The sequence below is a fragment of the Sciurus vulgaris genome (genome assembly GCF_902686455.1).
Source record: "Sciurus vulgaris genome assembly, chromosome: 11".
In the NCBI taxonomy this organism is placed as follows: Eukaryota; Metazoa; Chordata; class Mammalia; order Rodentia; family Sciuridae; genus Sciurus; species Sciurus vulgaris.
Genome location: NC_136472.1, coordinates 118,642,199 through 118,661,051, shown reverse-complemented (window position 1 = coordinate 118,661,051; position 18,853 = coordinate 118,642,199). Strand labels below are relative to the sequence as shown.

Sequence of the window (18,853 nt, the reverse complement as noted above, 5' to 3'; positions counted from 1 at the left end):
GTTCCACAAGGACAGACCTGTGGAACAGAAAAGTTTTGTTGTTTTGGCAAATTAAAAAAGGAGAAAAGCCTGAGTTAATCAGAAAATTTTCTTTAAAAGGGGAAATTGGTATTTCTGTCCAACAATTCTCTACCCCATGATATATATGATTCTGAATTAATGATAGATATTTCCTTTCCTAGCTCACTATTTGGCAATGATTCTGATATAAGGGAAGTGAACCAGAGGCAAATTCCCAAAGCATCTCAGAGAAGAATTACTCTAATACCTTATAGCCCAGAAAGATGGGTCACTTGAAATAACACTTTCCTCAGGGCCACTTTCACATCCTTGTTTCTTAAGGAATAAATCAAAGGATTGAGGGAAGGGGTGACAATACTGTTCAGCACCTGAACAACAGAATCCAGCCAGGGGCTGGAAGCAGGTCTGAGATAGACGAGAATCACAGGTCCATAGAACAAGAGGATGGAGGTCAGGTGGGCACTGCAGGTGGAGAAGGCTCTGCGCCTGCCTTCAGAGGAACGGATTTTCAATATGGAGAGAACAATGCGGGTATAAGAAGTGAGGATGAGGAGAAAACACACCAGGGCAACCACACCTATGTTGGTGAAACTCATCATCTGTGCTAGAAAAGTGTCTGCACAGGCCAGGGACAGCACCACTGGAATGTCACAGAAAAAACTATCCACCTCATTGGGCCCACAGTAGGGCAACCTAAAGATGAGGAACGCCAGGACGCTCCCATGCACACAGCCCCCCAGCCACGTGCACACTGTCAGGCTGGTGCACACCCTGTGGTTCATGATGACTGTGTAGCGCATGGGGTGACAGATGGCCACAAAGCGGTCATAGGCCATCACCGTGTAGAGGAAGCACTCAGTGCCACCCAGGGTGTGGTAGAAGAAGACCTGGGAGGCACAACCCTGGTAAGAGATGGTGCGGCTTCTCCCCGCCAGGGAGGCCATCATCTTGGGGGAATTCACAGAAGGGAAGAAGATGTCAAACACTGACAGGTTTCCCAGGAAGAAATACATGGGTGTGTGCAGGCTGGACGAAGCCAGAATGGTGGCAAAGATGAGCAGGTTCCCCAGCAGGGCCAAGAGGTAGAAGGCCAGAAGCAGGACAAAGATCATGTTCTCCAGCCCTTCGGTGTGAGGAAGTCCCAACAGGATGAACTCCTTCACGGAGGTGTAGTTGTTCATGCTCGGGTGCAGGGAGGCCTGGAAGCAAAGCAACAATGGTGACATAAGACCAGGAGGATCTGAGAACACCTTCCCCAGGGTGATTTCCCCTTTAGGAGTGGCTGCCAGCAAGAAGGCCAAGGAGGGAAAGAGACCAGCAATAAATCTGAACTCAAATTAAGTAATGTGTTAAATTGGTCTTGGAGTTTTTTTTTTTTTTTTTTCCAAGTTACGTGATATGAGAGAATAATTTATACTTGGCAAATGTCTTACAGTAATCTAATAAAGTCTTATCACAAATTGAATTTAAATTGTCTGTTTCATCATCAAACACACTTGCATATTTCAATGCCATCTCCAAGAAAGATTTATTGTAGGTATAATATCATTTTAGTATCATCCAAGTCATAGCTTGTTTGTAAATAGCCAACTACCTAAATATATACACAGAAAAAAATAAATTGTATACAGTGACTTGTTTACTTTAACTTCAGTAATACTCACTTTCTCTTTCACTTATATTCAACTGAAAAGAATATGATTCATGTCCAACACCTGCTCACACATGCAAAACTCGCAGAGCCTAGAAGGTGTTGCATGGGCGATATAAATAACTACAGCATCTCACTGGAAATTCTGCTCTCAGCTCACTTTTCTTCTACTCTGCAGACCTCATGAATGCAAATTCCAATAGTATCACTAATACTAAGCTTTATTAACTACTATCAAAACTAGATAAACTAAGGTACATTCTGAATTACATTTTCTGAAACCCCAGTTTCTCATTTTTCTTTTTTCCATCTTATTTTCATCTTACCTACCATGTATCACCAAATTTCCCTCTACTCTGAGCAGGGTTTGTTAACACAAAATAAGAAATCTATTCAGATTGCTTCAGCTTGCTGCTCTGTTACCCTGTCCTGCACGACTTCAGTTTTGACGAGGATAAAGACTGTCACTGTGAACAAGATCTTGGTAGGTGTCGTTAGTGGCAGTAATGCAGGTGTGAAGAAAGTGGGACTCTTCAGACCACTGCCGTCATCAGCCTACCAGTCAGCCTGTGTGAGGTGTCCTCACCAATGTTTGAATGGACTGAGAATCCAGCAAGGACACAGGCAACACAAAAAGGCTCCTTTCCAGCCCAGGATGCTATTCAGACTTTAAGTTGGGCCTTGACAATCAACATAATCTCTCACACATTCATTTTCTATTTGCCTAGCAGAAATATAAAGATGAATAAAATAATGAAAATCTCATTCTGGAGTTACATAAAATGATTTCTAACCTGACCCGATTTTGCCATTTACTACTTCTGTGTCCTTGAGCAAATTATTTAACTTCTCTGCTGAAAAGAAAAACGTGTAATAATATTTTCTATCTCATAGGTCTTTGTGAGACTTCAGTGAAACAATAAATATAAAATGCCTTGTATGGTGTTTGGCACTTAGCTGCAAACAACTAATAAAACTGCAGTCGACTAATTCTTGCGCGTAAAAGACTAAGGAAAGTGTGATAATGTAGTAATAACAAAATCATTACAGTTGTGATGAGTATATAATTAGAAATGGATTCTGAGGAATTCATAGGATTTTTAAAAAGCAGAGAAAGACGCTTGGGTCAGGAAAATGTTGTTCTTCAGACTCTCAAAGTTTGTTGTATAAATAAACTGGCAGAATTAAAAGAACATATTGTAGGTTAGATAATCATATACTTTCCCTTTAATCAGAACCTCTCTGTTTCCAGTAACAAAACTCAGTAACCAAATTCACTCTGCTAAATGGGCATAGGTGTCTGGCCCAAAAGTGTGCAGGCAAAGTGCAAATATCACAAATTTCCTTGGTATTTTAAAATTCTCCTCATATGTCCTCTTCAGGGAGTATTTCATACCACACCTTCATGAACACCTGTCCTCAAGAAAGGATCTCACATCAGCCAAGAGAAAAATATCCAAACACAGTCTTCACCTCATCATGAAAACAGTCATTGAGTTGAGTGGAAGCACTCAGTTTCTGGTTTTTTTCCTAACATTAAACCCTAACATTTTATATTAGATTTAGATAAAATTTTTGAGTTATTTATTATCAGTAAACTCACTGATTTTTACATCATCCCTTTGTCATTAGTGACAAATGAAAATATATAACGTCTGTTAGAGAAAGTTGTCTTATTGATAAAATGAATAGATGCTGAGTGGGAATGATTATTAATGTTTATGTTAACTGAAAAATAAAATTTCTGAACAAATACCTATCTCCTTCCACGTCACCCACCTTGTCCTACAAACCATTCTGCGCGCACACACACACACACACACACACACACACACACACACACACACACACACACCTCCTGCTCTGTGGCTTCCTCAGTGCTGGCTCACTACTGAGTCACTGAACTCCACCACAGGTAAGACTCTCTTCAGGCCCATGAGTCTCCTCCTTGCCTTGGTTGAGCAGGTGAAATGACCAGGACACAGAGCACCTCAGAAGGATGGAGGAGAGCAAGAGAGCTGTGTGAACTGAACAAGATGAACAGAAACAGGCAGAGCTTCAGACACCTACCAGCTGATGGAAAGCACTTGTGATGCGGGTACAGGTTTTTCCTAAAGTTTCTGGACAAGAAGAATGAGCTCATAAAGCCTGAACTCTACTTTGCATAATCTGCCATGGTGTAGAGCCAAGATTCTGTGCTTTATCCTCTTGAATCCAAGACATATGTTCCTTATTCAGCCCTAGTATTAATTTGGTTCTTAAATTCTAAATTTATAATGACTTTGAGTAATAATGGGCTTGAACTCTTCTGAGACAATATCCCCAATAGTGCAGTCCTCCAAAGCAAGGAGCAAAGGGAGTAATTAGAGACTTTCATCTCTTTCCTTATCCCTTGTTCACTCTCTGCTTCATTATTTTATAATTTGATGTATTCATTAAGGAAGTAGTTTGAAAATGTGTAACCTATTTGAGTAACTGTCAGAAAGCAATAGAAATACCACACTCCCTCTACCTTGGAAAGTGTGCTCTTTCCAATAACACCACCACATGATTATGATATATTTTAACTATACATAAGTATCTTATATATGTAGTTTTACTTATTTTTGTTTAACATGATTTTAATTTAATTTTTAAAAAAAATTTTCTATATCACTCAATTGTTACAATCATTTTACAATAGCATTTGTTCTATATGATATGTATACCCACTTAATCCACCATCTTAAGTGTTCTGAGCATTTCATTTTTAATGGTTTTCCATTTAGTATCCAAATAAACATATACAGATAGAACGATAGGTAGGAGGATGAATGGATTGATGGATCTATGGATAAATGGCTAGTCACATGGATACATACATAGATGTGTGTATAACAAATTATAATAAACCTCTTCACCATACTGTTGTCTCTATTTAAATCTCTATTAAAGAAAATGTCACCAAAGTAGTAATACTATAAAATTTATGATTACTATAGTTTTTAAGATTATTGTCTAATAACTTTGTTTAGCAGCAGTACTTATAATGATAGACTTTACTAGTAGTATTTATTACCAGTTTTAAAATGTCAATGTTTTTCCATAAAAAATTGTCAACCTACTATTTTTTTAAAATGCATTTTTGGTTATTCCGCAGGTTAAAGATAATTACAAATTTCTATTTATTATTTTTCTTTATAACAACTAAAACTCTATGGTGTGGATTGTAAGGTAAGAAAAATGGACAACTGGAAGAGAGTAGAAAGTATAAAAACACAGCTGTTGGATATATGAAAAGTTGATTCAATTCACAGGTGTAATGAACAGCCATAGAAATTTTTTTTCAATAAATTTCACTGGACAGCTGGATCAATAAGTAAAAAAATAAAACTAATATATTACCAAGTATCATACACAGGATTAAAATCAATTCCAAGGGTATTATAAACGTGAATTTGTAAGAAAAACAATTCAACTTTTTTTATTAGAGTTTTATCATTCTCAATAGTAGTTGAGTTCCCCCTGACAAAGTCATACATATATAAAATTCAATTTCAGTTCACCATCTCCTCTTTTTTTTCTTCCTTCATCTCTCTCCTTGCCTGTCCTTTTTCCTGTACTCTACTTGACTTCCTTTCACTTATCTATTTATCTACATTTGATTGGTTCATTTTACTTATATGTAAAGGTGAAATTCCCTGTGGTATATCTATATATGCATATAACATAAGATTTTTAGAATTCATTCCACATTACCTACCTACTCTTTCTCAAATTTCCACTCAACCTCTTGATCTCCTTCTTCTACTACTGATCTTCCCTATATCTTTATGACATCCTGTCCTTCCCTCCTTTCCTTTATTTTACTCTAGTTTCCACATGAGAAAAAAGTATTCAACTGTTGAATTTCTGAGTCTGGCTTATTTCACTTATAATGATGTTCTCCATTTCCATCCATTTACAATCAAATGTCATAATTTCATTATTCTTTATGACTGAGTAGAATTCCATTGTGTATATATACCACATTTTCTTCATCCATTTATTTTTTGATGGGCATTTGGTTTGACTCCATGAATTACTGTTGTGAATCATGCTGCTATAAATATTGAAGTAGCTATATGGCTATAATATGTTGATTTTACTTCATGTGGGAAAATAGCTAGTAGTGGGATAGCTGGGTCATATGGTGGTACCATCTATACTTTTTGGAGGAATTTCCAGACTGCTTTCCTGAGTAGTTGTACTAGTCTGCAGTCCGACCAACAATCTTCAAGTATGCCATTTTTCCCACATCCTTCTCACCATTCATTAATATTCATATTCTTGATCACTGTCATTCTGACTAGAGTAAGATGAAATTTTAATGCAGTTTTGATTTGCATTTCCCTGATTTCAACAAGTGTTGAACGTTTTTTATGTATTCATTGACCATTTGTATTTATTCTTTTGGGAAGTTTCTTTTTAGTTCTTTTACCCATTTATTGATTGGATTAGTTGTTATTTTGGTGTTGAGTTTCTCAAGTTTTTTATGTACTTTGACCATTAATCCCTGTCACAAGAGTAGCTGGCAAATATTTTCTCCCATTCTATCGTCTCTTTCTTTGTGCCATTAATAGTTTCCTTTGCTGTGCAGAAGCTTTTTAATTTAATGGCATCCCACTTATTGATTAATGGTTTTATTTATTACACTTTTGGGGACCTTTTAGGAAGCTGATGCCCAAACCAATAAGAGTGTAGACTCTGTTTTCTTAGAGAAGTTTCAAGATTTCTGGCCTAATTCCTAAGTCTTTGATCCATTTTGATTTGATTTTTGTGCAGGGTGAGAAATAAGGATCTAGTTTATTTCTTCTACATATAACTGTGCAGTTTTCACTGTACCATTCATTAAAGACTGTCTTTTCTCCAAAATATATGCCCCTTTGTCGAGTATCTGATGGTTTTAAGTATGTGAGCTTATCTGTCTTCTGTTCTCTTATACTGATCTTCATGTCTATTTTGATGCCAGTACCATGCTGATTTTGACACTACAGCTCTAGTATAATCTCAGATCAGATTCTGTTATGCCTCCCGCATCACTTTTCTCATTCAGTATTGTTTTGGCTATTCTGAGTCTCTTATTCTTCCAAATAAATTGAAGGATGGCCCTGTAAAGAATGATATTGGGACTGGACATGGTGGCACATTCCTGTAATCCCAGCAACTCAGAGGCTGAGTCAGAGAGATCAGAAGTTCAAGCCACCTTCAGCAAATTAGTGAGGCCCTAATCAGCTTAGCAAGATCCTGTCTCAAAAGAATAAATAAATAAGGAAAGAAGAAAAGAAAAGAAAGAAAGAAAGAAAGAAAGAAAGAAAGAAAGAAAGAAAGAAAGAAAGAAAGAAGAAAGAAAGAGAGAAAGAAAGAAAGAAGAAAGAGAAAGAGAGAGAAAGAAAGAAAGAAAGAAAGAAAGAGAGAGAGAGAGAGAGAAGAGAAGAAAGAAAGAAAGAAAGAAAGAAAGAAAGAAAGAAAGAAAGAAAGAAAGAAAGAAAGAAAGAAAGAAAGAAAGAGAGAAAGAAAGAAAGAAAGCAAGCTGGGAATGTGGCTCAGGGACTAAACATCTCTGTGTTCTGTGTCCCCAGTACCAAAAGAAGAAGGAGGAGGAGGAGGAGGAGGAGGAGGAGGAGGAGAGAAGGAGAAGGATAGTTTTGATATTTTGATGGGAAATGCATTGAATCTGTATAGCACTTTTGGTAGTATGGTGATATTGATAATATTAATTCTGCCTATCCAAGAATATGAGGTCCTTCTGTCTTCTAGTTCTTCAATTTCTTTCTTTAGTATTCTATTATTTTCATTATGAAGCTCTTTTACCTCATTGGTCAAATTAATTCCCAAACGGTTTTGTTGGTGGTGGTAGTGGTAGTTTTTGCATGTTTCAGTTTTTTAGGTTTTTGTGAATGAAATGACTTTTTTGATTTCTTCTTCAACTAGTGGAAAATCATTAATTTATTAATATTGAGCTTGTATTCTGCTACTTCACTGAACTTATTTATAAGCCTTAGAAGTCTTTTGGTGGAGTGTTTAGAGTTTTTTGGGTCTTCTAGATATAGGTTCATGTTATCAGCAAACAAATTATTTGACTTCTGTTCCTATTTGTATACCCTTGATTGTCTTCTCTCACCTGATAACTCTGGTTAACACTTTCAGGACTATATTGAATAGGAGTAGTGAGAGTGAACTGCCTTGTCTTGTTCCTGACTTTGGTGGAAAAGCTTTTAATTTTTCTCTTTTCAGTATGATTTTGGCTTTGGGTTTGTCATAAATAGCATTTATGATGTTGAGGTAAGTATATTCCATCCCTAGTTTCTCCAATATTTTTAACATGAATGGGTGCTGGATTTCATCAAATGCCTTTTCTGTATCTCTTGAGATTATCATGTGATTCTTGTCCTTAATTCCATTTAAATGGTGAATTATATTTATTGATTTGCATAGTTGAACCAACCTCACATCCCTGGAATAAAACTCAATGGATCATTTTGTATTATCTTCTTTATATGCTTTTGAATGTGGTCTGCTAATATTTTATTAAAAATTTTTGCATTTCTGTTCATCAGGGATAGTAGTCTGTGGTTTTATTTGTTAGATGGGTCTTTTCCGACTTTTGATATCTGGGTTACACTGACTTCATAGATGCATTTGGAAGTGTTCCTTCCAACTTCATAGAATTATTTGAGAAAGACTGGTGTTATTTCTTCTATAAAGGTCTGGTAGAACTTTGCTGAGAATACATCTTGTTATGGGCTTTTCTGTTTTGGAAGGCTTTTAATTATTGTTTCAATTTCATTACTTGATATTGTACTGTTAAAGTTTTCTGTATCTTACTGGTTCAATTTGGGTAGGTTATATGTGTCAAGAAATTTGTCAATGTCTTCTAGATTTTTCAGTTTATTAGAGTAAACTTTGAAAAATAATTTCTGATGATCCTCTGGATTTCAGAGGGTTTGTGGTGATATCTCATTTTTCATCTCTAATTTTATTTATTTGATCATTTCTCTTTCTTCTGGTTAATTTGGCTAAAGGTTTTTCAATCATTTCAAGGTACCAAATCTTCATTTCTGTATTGTTTCTTAATTCTCTCAGCTCTAATCTTGTTTATTTTCTGTCTTCTGATTTGGGAATCATTTGCTCTTATTTTTCTAAGAAAGTGGAGCATAAGTTTATGTATTTGGGATCTCTATTTTTTTTAATGTATGTACTCAGTGCTATAAATTTTCCTGTTAGAGTTGTTTTCACACTATCCCAGAGATTTTGATATATTGTATCTCTATCCTCATTCATTTCTACTCTCATTTCTTCTTTGATCCATTCTTCATATGTTTATGTGGTTTCTATTACTTTTTTGCTATTTCTATCTAGGTTCACTCCATTATGATCTGATAGGATACATGGGATTTTATTCATTTTTTTGTATTTTCTAAGATTTACTTTGTGACCTAGAACATGATCTATTTTGGAAAAAGAGACAGACTAAGAGAAGAGATGAACTCAGATAGTTTGGGTGAAATATACTGTAGATGTCTGTTAGGTCCATTTGATTTATAGTTTTATTCAGGTTAGAAATAACTTTACTGATTTTATATTTTAATGACCTGTTTATTGGGATAAGGGTGTGTTGGAATCACCCAGTATTATCATGTGGGGTCTGTGAGAATTTGTCATGGAGTATTTTATTTATATAATGGGTGCACAAACATTTGAGACATAAATACTTGCTCTCATTATATCTTCATGTTGACTTGTTCCCTTTACCAGGATGCAGTAGTCTTTTTGTCTCTTCTGATCATTTTTTGCTTGAAAACTGCTTTGGCAAATATGAGAATAGCTACTCCTGCATGTTTTTGGAATCCGTTTGCATGGAATATTTTTTCTTTCCTTTTACCTTCAAACTGTGAGTATTTTTGCTTACAAGCTGAGTCTCTTATAAACAGTATATAGTTGGGTCTTTTTTGATCCATTCTGCCAATCTATGTCTTTTAATTGGGGGATTTAGACCATTAACATTCAGTGTTAGTATGGATATGTGTTTGTGTTCTCATGCCATTTTGATTTTTTGCTATATTTAATACTGTCTTGATTCTCATTTGATAGGTTACTCTTCTATTGATCTTTATCTATTTGGCTGCGGTTTGCTTTTTGGTTCATCTGTGTGCAACTTATCTTTGAGTATTCTTTGTAGTGCTGGTTTGGTGGTCATTAATTTTTATTTATTTATTTATTCTTTTTAGTTTATTCTTGTCTCAGAGAGTTTTTATTTCCCCCTCAAATTTGTTGGGTATAGTAAACTTCGCCAACAGTTGTTTTCTTTTTGAGTTTGGAATATCTCATTCCAGGCCCTCTCTGATTTTAGGGTCTGATTTAAGAAATCAGAACCCAACTCTTATAGGTTTGCTTCTAAATGTGACCAATGTTTTTTCTCTTGTGACTTTTAATATTCTTTGCTTATTTTCTATGTCAGACATTTTGATTATGATGTGTATGGGGGAATTTCTCATTTGATTAGGTCTATTGGGGTTCTGTATACCTCCTGTATGTGCATGTCTAATTTCTGATATGGGAGAAGTTTCCTACAATTGTTTCATTGTTCTTAATGCCTTTAACTTATATCTTTAAGTTTTTTATCTCAATGATTCTCAAACTTTGTCTCTTGATATTGTCCCAGAATTCTTGAATTTTCTGATCATGTTCTGTCATTTTTCCCTTTACTGAACTGTTTTGTATGCAAGTTTATATGCCCTGTTTTCAAGGCCTGAAGTTCTATCATAAAGGAGTAAAGTTCTATTTTCTATGCAATCTGTAAGTGATGCTTTCAAGCAAATTTTAATTTGATTGATTCTGTCTTTCAATTCTAGAAGTTCCAATTGGTTTCTTTTCAATGTTTCTATTTGTTTCTTGAAGTGATCTTTCATCTCCTGCATTTGCTCTCTTATTTCAATTCTTAGATTGTCTTTTAATTGATTGAACACCGAACATTTTAATAATCAGGTTTTTGTGATCTTTCTCTGGATTCACATCATTTTCAAGGAGATCTTTATTGGCAGATTTTAGATTTGGGGAGACAACTTTGTTTGCCTATTTCCTCATGTTTTCAGAGGTCTTGTACCTGTGCATCAGCTGAGGTGTGTCTCCCTACCTCTTTTTTTTATGTTCACATTTTTGCATGTAATTTTCTTATTTCTTATGGGACTTCTTTCTGTTTTCCTTGAGTAGATCTCTAGGGGAAGGACCTGAGGTCCCTCTTTCATTGCTCTTCCTTGGGCCCTGGTCCTTGTTTTGAGGCTTTTGTCTCCTCAGTGTTTTGAGTTGGAGTAATATCAGGGCTCAGGTGGGACTACATTGTTTGTGGGGTGAGATTAATTGGAGCTTGGTTGAGAAGTGAATATATTCTACCAGTGGAATCTCTACTTTTACATCCTTTTTTACGAATATTTATTGAACAACTGTTGTGTGTTATGAATTCTTAACATTATTTAATTTGATTCTTACACTAACTCTGAGATGGTTAGTATCATTATATAATCTCATTTTATTTTTAATTTTTTTCAAGACAGAGTCTCACTAAGTTGCCCATACTGACTTCAAATTTACCTTAGCCTCTGGAGTTGCTGGGATTACAGGTGTTTGTCACCATTTCCTGCTTCAGTTGTCCCAATCGTTGTCCAGCCTCTTTAAGAGGGTGGGGGGATCCAGGAATGGCATTAATGTCAGCAACAGATGTATTCCTTAAGATAAATGTCCAGTGTCTACATTGGAATCTATAACACTAATTTCCAACTATATAGGTTGGTGAGATTTGCCTGAAGATGGGAGTCTGAGTAGTCAACTCAGCTTTGTGAGATTATGTGGTTAGCAGAAATGCCAAGATGCTGAAATCAGACAAAGCAAGATCATTAAAACAACCCATCAAGACAGAAACACAGTTCGTTTTATTCTGAAAATAATATTAGAGATTTCTGCAGATGATAAGGGACAGATTCCAGCTTGTGAGGGGCAAATACATGCATAGAATAATCACTGAAGTAAATTCACAGCTACTTTTACCTTATTAGCAGGGTAAAAATGGAAACGTAAGATCCTAATGAGACATGGGTCTCATGAAAAGACATGATGAAGAAGAGCACAGTTGCAACTAAAAGGTACTCCTTATGTACCTCAGAGACGCTGTGAAAGCTATACCTCTTTGTTTTTGTTTGAGACAGCCTGACACTCTTGGTTGTTGCTGATTCTCCCTTCTGGCTCAAGTAAAATTCTTGATAAAATATATATCAAGCTCTGAAGGAAAATGAATGCCAACCAAGAATTTTATATCCAGCAAAATTAAGCTTCAGTTTTGAAGATGAAATAAAAATCTTCCATGATAAACAAAAGTTAAAAGAATTTGCAACAAAAACACCTACACTACAGAACATTCTCAATAAACTATTCCATGAAGATGAAATGGAACAAAAAAAGTGAAAACCAGCAAAGGGAGAAACTACACTAAAGGGATAGTCAGTAAATGGAGACACTAAATATTGGGAACTGTGAATGAATTGTGGGCTTGTCTGAGCCATCTCTAAGTGGAGGTGTGCCCGAGAGAACTCTCAGTGTCATCTCTCTTATCTGAGACCACTCCGTTGCTTTGGCAATGTACTGCTCAAAGAGAATTCTGTGGAATTATTGGTTCAGATAGCCCTAGGTTCAAACACAACTCCCCAGAGGGGGAAAGAAATACCAGCACACCCAAATAGCCATGAGGCACCAGCTGCCTGGTACAGGAAGAATTACTGATAAGTCTCAAGTCAGGTCAATTTCCTACAGCTGCTTGCTTCTAGTTTATCTTGAAAAAGTTTTTCTCACAATAAATCTCCCCTTGATGTGTTTCAGTATAAATGAAGCATTTGTCAGATTTTTCCCTTTGTTAGGATCAGATCCATCAAGTCTTTTCCACCCATGAAGCCCCTACTTTAACTATATTTCTTGTGTCCTTTGTCTTTACTTCTTAATACTCTTTTTCAGCCTTTTATTTCCAACTAGCCCACACCTCCATAGGATTTACTGATTCCCTCGCTGTGCAAGTCACAGTGAGAACTAAATCAAATTAAAAATCAGAAATAAACCAAATGACTGGAAACACAAATCATATTGCAATAATAACCCTGAATGTTAACTACATAAACTGATCAATCAAAAGACATAGACTGGCAGATTGGATTAAAAACAAGACTCAACAATATGCTGTCTCCAAGAGACTTCCTTGTAGGCAGACATTCACAGACTGAAGGCGAAAGAATGGGAAAAAAACAGATCATTCACATGGAATGTGTAAATAGGGGTTTCGGTCCTCATATCAGATAAAGTGAACTCCAAGCCAAAGTTAGTCAGAAGGGACAAAGAAGGACATTTCATGCTGCTTAATGGAATTATACATCAGTAAGACATAACAATTGTAAATATTTATGTCCCAAACAATGGAGCATCTATGTAGGTCAAACAAACCCTTCTCACCTTCAAGGATCAAACAGACCACAAGACAATAATAATGGGTGACATTAACACACCTCTCTCACTACTGGACAGATCTTCCAAACAAAAACAAAAACTAAATAAAGAACAATAGAACTAAGTAATACAATCAAAAATTTAGAATTAACAGCAAATAACCTTTCTTCTTGACAGCACATGGATCTTTATCTAAACTAGATCATATCCAACATTAGTAAACACAAAAAAAATGGAGATAATGTCCTGCATTCTATCAAATCACCATGGGTTGAAATTAAAAATCAATGATATAATAAAAATTTGAAGCCACCCTAACACCTGGAGACTAAATAATACACTATTGAATGATGAGTGAATAGCAGAAGAAATCAAGGATGAAATAAAAAAAATACTTAGAGGTAAAAGACAATACTGATACAACATATCAAAATCTCTAGGACACTATGAAGGGAAGGAAATACTAAGAGGAAAGTTTATTTCACTGAGATCATTCAATAAAAGAATAAAAAGTCAACAAATAAATGACCCAATATTACATTTCAAAGCCCCAGAAAAAGAACAGATCAACACCAAAAGTAGTAGAAGTGAAAAAATAATTAAAATCAGTGGTGAAATCAATGAAATTGAAACAAAAAACACAATTCAAAAAATTGATAAACCACTAGCCACACTACTGAAGAGGAAAAAAACCTCAAATTACTAAAATATGCAATGAAAAAAGGAAATATCAGGACAGACACTACTGAAATACAAAAGATAATAAGAAATTATTTTGAAATTTATACACCAATAAAATTGAAAACTTTGAAGACATTGACAAATTTCTAGAGCTATATACCACCGAAACTGAAGTAGGAAGACATCCACAATTTAAACAGATCAATTGGTCAATTTCAAGCAAAGAAATAGAAGATGCCATCAAAATCTACCCATCAAGAAAAGCCCAGGACCAGATGATTTCTCAGTCTAATTCTACAAGGTGTTCAAAGAAAAATTAACACCAATACTCCTTGAAGTATTCCATAAAATAGAAAAGGAGGGCACCCTTCCAAACTCATTCTATGAGGCTAATATCGCCCTGATTCCAAAACCAGACAAAGATATATGAAGGAAAGAAAATTTCAGACCAATATCCCTGTTTAAGATAATTGCAAAAATTCTCAATAAAATTCTGGCAAATTGCATACAAAAACATATTTAAAAGGTAGTACATCATGATCAAGTGAGGTTCAACTCAGGGATGCAGGGTTGATTCAACATCCAGAAATCAATAAACATATTCATCACATCAATAGACTTAAAGACAAGAATCATATGATTATCTCAACAGATGCAGAAAAAACATTTGACAAAATACAGCACCTCTTCATGTTCAAAACACTAGAAAAACTAGGGATAGTAGGATCATACCTCAACACTGTAGAAGCTATCTATGCTAAGCCCATAGCCAACATCACTCTAAATGGAGAAAAATTGAGAGCATTCCCTCTAAAAACAGGAACAAAACAAGGATGCCCTCTTTCACCACTTCCATTCAACATTTTCCTTGAAACTCTAGACAGTGCAATTAGACAAAAGAAATCAAAGGGATATGAATAGGAAGAGTTCAAACTATCACTATTTGCCAATTACATGATTCTATATTTAGATGATCCAAAAAAGTCTACCAGAAAACTTCTAGAACTAATAAATGGATTCAGCAAAGTTGTAGGATATAAAATCAACACTCATAAATCAAATGCATGTCTATACATCAGTGATGAATCTATTGAAAGTGAAATTAGGAAAACTACCCCATTCACAATGGCCTAAAAAAAATGAGAATCAATCTAACAAAAGAGGAGAAAGACCTCTCTAATGAAAACTACAGAACACTAAAGAAAGAAATTGAGGAAGACCTTAGAAAATGGAAGAACCTCCCATGCTCCTGAATAGACAGAATTAATATTGCCCAAAGTGTTACACGGATTTAATGCAATTCCTATTAAAATCCAAACAACGTTCTTCACAGAACTAGAAAAAGCAATCATGAAATTAATTTGGAAAAATAAGAGAACCAGAATAGCCAAAGCGATCCTTAGCAAGAAGAAGCAGGAGGCATCACAATATCAGAACTTAAACTATGTTACAGAGATATAGTAACAAAAAGAGCATGGTATTGGCCCAAAATCATACATATAGACTAATGTTACAGAATGGAAGAGAGAGACAGACCCACACAAATACAGTTATCTCATACTACACAAAGGTGCCAAATACATTCATTGGAAAAAAGATAGCCTATTCAACAAATGATACTGGGAAAATTGGAAATTCCCATGTAACAAAATGAAATTAAACCCTTTTCTCTCACCCTGCACAAAACTCAACTCAATGTGGATCAAAGACTTATGCACTAGAACAGAGACCTTGCGACTACTAGAAGAAAAAGTGGTCCCAAATTTTCACATCAGTCTAGGATTGACTTCCTTAATAAGAACTCTAAAGCTCAAGAAGTAAAATCAAGTATCAATAAATGGGATGGATTCAAACTAAAAAGTTTTTCTCAGCAAAGGAAACAATCAATAATGTGAACAGAGAGCCTACAGAGTGGAAGAAAATCTTTACCACGTGCACCTCAAAGCACTAATCTCCAGGACACATAAAGAACTCAAAAAACTTAACACCAAAAACCAAATAACCCAATCAATAAATGGGCTAAGGAACTGAACAGATACTTCACAGAAGAAATACAACAAATCAACAAATACATTAAAGAATGTTCAACATATCTGACAATTAGAGAAATGCAAATCAAAACTACTCTAAGATTTCATCTTACTCCAGTCAGAATCAAGAATGCAAGCAACAGTAAATGTTGTGGGATAAAAGTAAAGGATGTGGGATAAAATGTACACTGATACATTGCTGGTGGGGCTGCAAATTGGTGGAATCCTTTATGGAAAGCAGTATGAAGATTCCTAAGAAAACTTGGAATGGAACTACCATTTGACCCAGTTATCCCACTCCACTGTTTATACCCAAAGAACTTAAAATCAGCATACTACAGTGACACAGCCACATCAATGTTCATAGAAGTTGAACTCAAAGTTGCTTAACTATGGAACCAATCTAGGAATCCTTCAACAGATGAATGGATAAAGAAAATGTGGTACATATACACAATGGAATTTTACTCAGTCTTAAAGAAGAAGGAAATGATGGCATTTACCAGCAAATTGTTGGAGCTGAAGAATATCATGCTAAGCGAAATAAGTCAATTCCATAAAAACCAAAGGTCAAATGTTTTCTCTGATATGTGGATGCTAGTTCACAATAAGGGGAGAGGGCTAGGGAAGAATAGAGTTGCTTTAGATTAGGTAGCAGGGAGTGAAGAGAGGGTAGGTGGTATGGGGGAAGAAAGAATAGTGAAATGAATTGAACATTATTATCCTGTGTGTATATATGATTACATGACCAATATGATTCTACGTCACGTACAACCAGAAGAGTGAGAAATTATACTCCGTATATTTGTGATGTGTCAAAGTGCATTCAACAGTCATGTATAACAAATTAGAACAAATTTAAAAAACAGAATTAGTATAAGATCTAGCTATCCCAAGTCAGCATATCAAAAAAATAAAAAATAAAAATGAAGTCAATACATCAAGGAGTTACCTGCACACCCATGTAGATTGCAGTATCATTCAGAGTAGCCAAGTCAAGGAAACCACTCAGTGTCCATCAACAGATATATGGAGGAAGAAATGTGTGTGTGTGTGTGTGTGTGTGTGTGTGTGTGTGTGTGTGTGTGTAATGTGTGCTTATGTGGTGGAATATCTGGCCATAAAAAATGATGGAAACTTTTATGTTTGTGACAGTGTGGGTAAACCAGGAGGACATTATACTTGATGAAATAAACTAAGTGTAGAAATGACTGCTCTCTAACCTCCCTTATGTTTCAAATCTATAAAAAGGCAAACTAGGACAGCAGTGGGGAACTGGCAGCAGTGGATAAAAGATCAAGTGGCACAAACTTTCAGTTACAAGACAGATAAGTTTGGGGAATCTAAAAAAACATGGTGACAGTAGTGATAATACTGGGTCACGTGCTTGAAATTTGCTAAGGAAGAAGATCCTCAAAACTCTCAACCCAAAACAATGGTAACAGTGTGAACTGACTGGTGTGTTCATTAACTTGATTGTGGCAACCGTTTCACAATGTGTACATGTATCAAGATCATCGCATTGTACACTTGAAACATACACCACTTTGTCAGTTAATACTCAATAAAGCTGGAAAAAATAAAGAAAAAAGCAGTTCTAACCTGTCCATCGTGTAGAATCTCACTGAGTTTTAGTGATATGAAGCCCAAAATGGATTACTTCTTACTTATATTTTTATGTTATTGGTTCATTATAACCATACACAATAGTGAGATTCATTATTGTCATATTTGTACATGCACATATATCACAGAATTTGATAAAACTCATTCCCCAGCACTTTTCCTTCCCCTCCTCATTCTCCCTAATCTGCTTGCTCTATTCTATTACTATTTTTTCTATTATTTTATTGATTATTATCATCTTCATTAGTACATGACAATGATATATAAGAGGGATTGGTTGTGGTGTATTCATACATGCATGCAAGATAGTTTGGCAGATTTTGTTCCCTAGTACTCTCCCATGTCTTCCCTCCTCCCTCCCTCCTAATTCCCTTCCTCTATTCTATTGTTCTCCCTTCTATTTTTGTGGGAATGAAAATCATTCCTTTATTAATCTTTTTTTTTTTTTTTCCAGTACTGGGGATTGAACCCAAGCACTCTACCAACTGAGCTATATCGCCAGCCCTCCTTTATTAATCTTGAAGAAGGTAAAACTCAGCATTCACTACTGACTTCTTGATAGAAAAAGGCACAAGTTATTCAACACTCAGAAGAGATCTAATTAATCTGTGAACAACAGATATGTGGGCAGCGATGGTATTTTCTTCCACTGCAATAAGAGAAGAAATTAATTGACACTTAATTTGGAAAAGACAAAATTAATATTTCACAAAGATAACACATAATTTCATACCTTACAATCCAAGACAATGAAATGGAAGTTAATAGCATTCAAATGTATTTAATAGAGGGTAAATAGATATTTAAATTCACCAAAATTAATAGCATGCATTTCATAAAAAGATTTTAAAATATACTAACCATAGCTAAATCTCAAATAATTATTAAAATAGAATTTAAAGGAAGTCTGGTGATTTTACATGGATTAAATATGTGTTAATTTAAATGAACACTTAATGTCAGAAAATGGGGAGTTGTGAGAGGTGATTTAGACACAGGCAGAAATATGAATTCAGAGGACTTCATTTATTCAAAATACATTCAGTAAGGATCTTTATTCTCTGTAGCATTTCCGTTAGCATAAAAGGCACACAAGGTGCAATTTTCCTTCTTTAAAATTAACAGTTCTTTGGGCTTCTAACACATCGAATCAGTTTTTCTTGTTTTCACAAACCCTTTTCCTGGTAGCTAAAACACACATTACTGCAGAAGAAAATATGAAGAGACATACACCTTCTCTCTCTTTAGTCAGAATAATTAGTCAGAATAAGTTGAGATTTAAAAAAAAAAAAAAAAAACTTTCAAAGGAAATGTAAACATATCCTAAGGTTAGAGAAGTGAA

At 35.2% G+C, this 18,853-nt stretch overlaps 2 protein-coding genes across 6 annotated transcripts in view; both read right to left on the bottom strand.

Annotated features, from left to right (window-relative positions):
• Positions 1–18,853, bottom strand: part of LOC306640364 (olfactory receptor 8B3-like) — a gene marked incomplete at both ends in the record, with an annotated part of 204,322 nt that overhangs the window by 88,662 nt on the left and 96,807 nt on the right. The window lies entirely within an intron of this gene.
• On the bottom strand, positions 270–1,202 carry LOC306638591 (olfactory receptor 10D3-like; the record flags this gene model as incomplete). The annotated part of the gene is made up of 1 exon (XM_079101793.1): positions 270–1,202. One exon carries the CDS (start codon positions 1,200–1,202, stop codon positions 270–272), a length of 933 nt encoding a protein of 310 aa, XP_078957919.1.